The following is a 6,509-nucleotide window of genomic DNA, read 5'->3' as shown; positions in this document are numbered from 1 at the left end:
TTCCGCCATTTGAAATGACGGAACACCAAAATAACCTCTAGCTCACCAGACCGTTTCTGACACGTTCTGCAATTATGGTGGGTTCCGTCATTTCAAATGGCGGAACACCTAAAAACCCAAAAAAAATTCTCTCTCCTATAAATCATTACACCCCTTTTATTTTTCCTATTTATAAAAAATTTTCAATGAAAATATGATGTCACATCATGTCACGTTAGAAATTAAAGTTTGGTGTAGCTTTATAAAAAAACATTTAAAGAGCACTTTAGAGAAAAATAGGGTCGTAGTTACCAAAATGTGCCCACTATAAAAGGAAAAGCAAAGAATGCCGAACCATACACAAAGCATTAAGTAAAATCACACAATGGAGGTCGAGAGAGTTCAAGAAATAGCCTCACTCTCAAGCCTAAAAGGCACAATCCCAAGTGCATTCATAAGACTTGAAAATGAACAACCAGCAATCACCACCATACAGGGGGTGTTGCTGGAAGTTCCCATGATCGATTTAAGTAACCCTGATCACCAATCTCTGGTGGCTTCGATATCTGAAGCCAGCCAGAATTGGGGTATTTTTCAAGTCGTAAACCATGGGATACCGAGCGAACTCATATCCGAGTTACAAAAAGATGGAAAAGAGTTCTTTGAGTTGCCACAAGAAGAGAAAGAAAAGATTGCTAAACCAATTGGGTATGCAGGTGTGGAAGGGTATGGAACAAAGCTTCAAAAGGAAATTGAAGGGAAGAAAGGGTGGGTTGATCACTTGTTTCATAGGGTCTGGCCACCTTCTGCCATCAACTATCACTTTTGGCCAAAGAATCCTCCGTCTTACAGGTTTCGTTTTTCTCTTATTTTTATTTTTTTTAGTTTCATGCATGTTCAAGAAGACGAATATATTTCACCTTTCTAATTAAATTGATTTTAAAATACTTTTTATATTAGCTAAATCAAATTAATTTACATGAGGACAACAATAGTAAATTTTGATGTGAAACATGCTATTATATGACTACACACATTGATTATTTATGTGGGTCATTTTTATTGAAAAGGGACGTGTAAATTATATATATAATATATATAAACGAAAACATAAAAATCTTACGTGTCGCGATGTGGTCGCTCTTCCCTTTTTTGGAGTCACCAGATTTGCTTGATTTTTAAATGGAGGCTTCTCATGCATTTGACCCGAATTAATGGGTATGAGTCTTACCAAAACCCAGATATTCCTTAAACGGGTTATAACATCTCATTAAATTAAAAATTATTCTCACTAAATTATTGATGTAAAAATCCTATAAAATAGGATATACTAAAAATTAACATCTTATTTATTTTAAAAAAAATATATATATATTATTTTAATTAAAAAACCAATTTTATAGTAAAAAAAATAAACGGGTCTTGGGTCTCATCAAACCATAAGTATATTATTAACTTTCATAAATATTATTTATTATTAATTAAAATTAAAAAACCCAATTTTATAGTAAAAAAAATAAATGGGTCTTGGGTCTCATCAAAACCATATAGCTTTTAAATCGGGTTATAACATCTCATTTATTTGTAAAATAATTTATTATCCATAATTATATTATTAACTTTCATACAATAAAAAAATATAAATTCAAAAAATAAATAAATATTAGAACAAACATTAAAAAACAACCCCGTAATACAGGGGATAAAAACTAGTTAATGAATATATTATATATAAAGTTATCGATACTAAAATTGAAATTAACTAATTCTTTTACCCGTGTTATGACGTGTGGGTTTATTTGTTTTTGACATGTATTGGGTATTCTTTTTCACTATTTTAGTTAATAAGAAAACTTTACTAAATAAATGTAAATTTAATTCACACATGTGGCAGCTACCGATGGTTGGTTATGATTAGTCACATACAAAAGATATTAGCTACACAAAAGATATAGTATTAGCGTACAAAGACCCTGCAATTTCAAAGTATGCTTTATGGTATAGTACCCAAAGCTTGATAATAAATACAATTGATGAATATTATATTTACACACATTCGCAAGTAATAGATTGTAATAATACTGTGGATTACTAAATATTTTAGCATAAAAAAGAAGGGAATATATATACATATACTTATATTTAAAATAGCAAGTAAAGTTTATATATTTAATAATATTAAAACTAAATAAAAATTAAGCATAAAAAGTATAAAACAATAATTAGTTTGATCAAGATTAAATCAAGTATAGCGATTAATATCACATGATACGAGTTCATTTTCTTCAGTTCAAGTAAAAAGATATGTCTGGTTTGAAATATATAGAACTAAAAGCTTTATAATAACATGAGGAATTTGATATGTTTTTCTTCTATTTTTGTGATAAAAGATAAATTAACTACCATAAATTATAGAAATATTTCCATTTTATAAAGGAATATTGGATTTTAATAATCCCTATTGAATGGTATTGGCCGATAATAATCCATATTCATTTTATCGCTACTGACGGTCACAAATTCAAAAAAGTTGGCCCTCAATGGCCCCCGTTAAATATGACTTAACGGCATTATTGTTTTTTCTGAATTTCAAACCAATGTTTTAGGGCTTTTGATCGTTAGGAGGATACGAGTTGATTGGTATAAAACTTAGTTCGAAACAGTGCTTTAAAATGACGAAGCAATGCTTCAATTCGGGTGTTTGAACTTACAATTAACCAAAATCAAGTCGTTTAGATCATTGTTTGGAGCTAAGTTTTATATCATTCGACTCGTATCTTCCTTCCGATTAATAGCCCTAAAACATTAGTTTGAAATTCGGAAAAAAATATAACGTCGTTAAATCTTTTTTAACGGGGGACCATTGGACGCCACCATTTTTGAATTTGGAACCACCAGTGACGATAAAATGAATATGGATTATTATCGGTCAATACCATTCAATAGGGATTATTAAAATCCAATATTTCTTTTATAAAATAAGAAAATAAGATGGTGTAATGGAGACAGGAATCTTGTGAGAAGGGGGGCTCCCAAGAGTCAAGTTACTAGAGTAAGTTTCCTATCACGTGACTTAGGGTCCCCCATATTAACATATTCGACATTTGACATTCATCGTTCGTACGTGTCATATTCAGTGGTGTGCAAACTGTGAGACCTGATTCGACTGTGAGGCCTGATTCGGATCTGGACTCAACCGACCCATTTAGTTCTATTCTTATAACCCGCGACCTGACCCTATTATAAATAACCGGGTCTGATCGGTTCGGGTTTATGTAAAGAAAAAATGGTCAGACTCGGCCTGGACCGGTTTAATGGATTCTTAAGACCCAAGGACCGAGCCTATTGTAAATAACCGGGTCTGATTCGAGCCAGATCTTGTGGATCTTACCTAGTTTATGCTCACCCGAGTCATGTTAACGGGCTGGTAAATGTAACATATAGTTGAAATGGTGTATACAAACACGATTAATCAGATATAATAAAAGTCGCTTAATTATATGGTGACTTATGTAACCCATTTATTAAACAACTTAAATGACTTGACGTGGTGTAAAAGTTTATATGATGTAAATAACTTTTATTGAGTAATACACTACCCACTTTTTCTATTATGCTATTAAACATGTTGAACAGTAACAATGTGAACCACTAGTTGTTATTGCAATTATTATTATTATTGTTGCCATGTATTTGGTCCTTATCGTGCATATCTCCGTATGCATAACTGTGGACAGAGATACGAATGAGAAATATGTGCAAAGCTTGATACCGGTGGCAGACAAATTGTTCGGCATGTTATCTCAAGGACTCGGACTAGAAGATGGTGAAATGAAGCAAGGGTTGGGTGGTGAAGACTTGGCCTACATGTTGAAAATAAACTACTATCCACCATGCCCTTGCCCTGAACTTGCTCTAGGGGTAGCACCCCATACTGACATGTCTTCCCTCACCATACTTGTTCCGAATGAAGTTCAAGGTCTACAAGTGTTCAAAGATGATCATTGGTATGATGTTGCTTACATCCCTAACGCCCTTATTGTTCACATTGGTGACCAAATTGAGGTAAACTAGTTTCTCGCTGCTTTATTTACATTCTTTGTATCTATCTAACCGCAATTTACCAGCTTTCGGTAATCATCATGTACACAGTTTAGTTTAGCTATTTTGACGAAAATTCTAGGTTGAACTTTTAGCTGTGATTTTTTAAACGGTAAAGCAAACCAACCCAGATGGTATAGTTTGAATAGTTTTTTTTTTAAATCATTAATTAATTTATACTGTAATAAATTGTTCTAACAATAACAAAAGGAAGTTGGTATATGCCAATATAAATAAAAAAAAACGTTATTTTCTTGGCAGATATTGAGCAATGGAAAGTATAAGAGTGTGTTCCATAGATCAACAGTGAACAAGGACAAAACAAGAATGTCATGGCCAATGTTCTTGGAGCCACCACCAGAGTTTGAGGTTGGACCAATTCCAAAGCTCATCAGTGAAGAAAATCCACCAAAGTACAAGACTAAGAAGTTCAAGGACTATGTCTATTGCAAGCTCAACAAGCTTCCACAGTAACGGAATCGTCCCAATTAACGCGTTCGTGTGCACGACACGTGTAGTACCCATGTATGTGTAGACCGGTTTACTTAAATGCAGGCTTGTAATAATCAGAATTTGGTTAACGATCGTGACTTATGTTTGTCACTTTTGTCATACTATACCTGTTTTCATTTCATTTTGCATTATGTAAGCATTGTTATGAAAAAAGATCCTTGGTTCGCTACTGTAAGTGTTGATACCGGATGCATACGGTTGTTTTTCCGCTTTTCCATAACTACCAAGACGACTTCTTTCTTTTTTATGACTTTTTTTGCACATAAAACGGTTACCATTGTGTTGAGCACTACTTCTTCACGTTTTGACACGAATAGGACAATATGCATGTGACTTCATTATTGGTTCAGTTCCTAGTCCGTTCATCTCCCCAAATACCAATCAAGCATCTAAATAAAAAACTAACACACATCACAAATAAAATCAGATTACTAAAAAAAATAACACATAGTGTTCTAGAGTTATATCATAAACCTAATGTTATACTTGACATAGTTATATAAGTTATAAAAACATATAGATAGAAGACAGACTACAATAATCTCTTATCTTACAATAAATACATGACTTCCTACACCCTTGAGTTTGAAAAACATGTTAAACCCTAGGTCACATATACCCTCCCGTGCTCCGGCGATCTCCTCTATGTGAATCACCAGTGCCACTCAATAGATCTTCACCACTACTGATCCACCACTCGTTGGCATCAATACTCCTCCATCACCATCACTAGCGCGCGTCGACAACGAGTTTCCCGCAACTCGCCGGGAAAACGCCAGAACGCCACTCCCCTTTGTTCACATGTTTGCTTTTAGCAATTGGCCAATTTAACTTTGAAATTGACCTAATTAATCATTAATTGGATCTTCAACTGGTCAATTTTGACTTTGAGCGTAATTGGGTTTAACCTTGAACTGTTCATTTACACTTGAGCGTAATCAAATTTAACGTTGAGCATTTTTCATTTACACTTGAGCATAATTGGGTTTCTAGAATTCGATTGAGCGTAACTTATTTTTAACTATTAAGCATGATTCATGTATGTAATGTCCGATAACCCATTATTATTATATAGTAACCAACCCCAAAACATCTAATTTAACTATAGTATTAAACCAATAGACTTTAACTAGACATGGCCTCTTCCTATTGATGTATTCTTAAAATTTCTATTTTTATCTATCACTTCTCTATTTTTCATGTGAATAAAAAAGTTCTAAAATAAATTAAAATACTAGACAATCAATGATTATTAATAATTCACGTGAATAAAAAAATTCTAAAATAAATTAAAATACTAGACAATTAATTATTATTAATAATTATTAAATATTTTTAAAATATGGTCAAACATCATAATTAACCTATTAATGTAATTATGATATTAATTATTCTAAATTAATTATTCTAATTATTATAAGAATTCAAAAACTTACTAAATTATCTCATTTACATTATATAAATATCAAGATTTAAAACCCTAACCATTTTAATCTCTCTCTCTCTCTCTCTCTCTGTCTCTCTGTATTCTCTCTATTTCGACTTATTCCTCAACCGTCTCCTATATTCCGCTAATGACCGATTTTGTTATATGTTTTTCCGGTAAGGTTCTATTGTTTTACGATAAGGTTTTTCCGATAATGTTTTATATATTATTTAATTATTATATGATTTTTTTTATAATATCTTTAGATTGTATATCAAAATCCAAGATTGAATTGATATGTTGAAGTTATTACGGTTTTCCGGTAACGTTTTATATTTATTTTAATTTTTATATTACTTTGTTATAATATCTTTAGATAATATATATCAAAATCCAAGATTGAATTGATATGGTGAAGTTATTACGGTGTTCTGGTAGGGTTTTATTTTTATTTTAATTGTTATATAATTTTGTTATAATCTCCTATGTT

At 31.9% G+C, this 6,509-nt stretch overlaps 1 protein-coding gene across 1 annotated transcript; it reads left to right on the top strand.

Moving 5' to 3' along the window:
- The first annotated feature begins 350 nt into the window (after positions 1 to 350).
- LOC143577148 (flavonol synthase/flavanone 3-hydroxylase-like) lies at positions 351 to 4,587 on the top strand. The gene is made up of 3 exons (XM_077061069.1): positions 351 to 831; positions 3,717 to 4,044; positions 4,342 to 4,587. The coding sequence occupies exons 1-3, from the start codon at positions 365 to 367 to the stop codon at positions 4,552 to 4,554; spliced, it is 1,008 nt and encodes a 335-aa protein (XP_076917184.1). The 5' UTR covers positions 351 to 364; the 3' UTR covers positions 4,555 to 4,587.
- The last annotated feature ends 1,922 nt before the right edge of the window (positions 4,588 to 6,509 follow it).

This window comes from Bidens hawaiensis, unplaced genomic scaffold, assembly GCF_021521415.1.
Source record: "Bidens hawaiensis isolate Kalapana, Puna unplaced genomic scaffold, B.hawaiensis_p1.1 tig00028476_1, whole genome shotgun sequence".
Taxonomy (NCBI): domain Eukaryota; kingdom Viridiplantae; phylum Streptophyta; class Magnoliopsida; order Asterales; family Asteraceae; genus Bidens; species Bidens hawaiensis.
This window is presented reverse-complemented; position numbering and strand designations above follow the sequence as displayed.

Excerpts from the sequence above, each read along its gene's own strand:
- LOC143577148 (XM_077061069.1), top strand. The coding sequence starts at position 365 with ATGGAGGTCGAGAGAGTTCAAGAAATAGCCTCACTCTCAAGCCTAAAA. Across the intron at positions 832-3,716 it reads AAGAATCCTCCGTCTTACAG|AGATACGAATGAGAAATATG; the intron begins GTTTCGTTTTTC and ends AACTGTGGACAG. Across the intron at positions 4,045-4,341 it reads ACATTGGTGACCAAATTGAG|ATATTGAGCAATGGAAAGTA; the intron begins GTAAACTAGTTT and ends TTTTCTTGGCAG.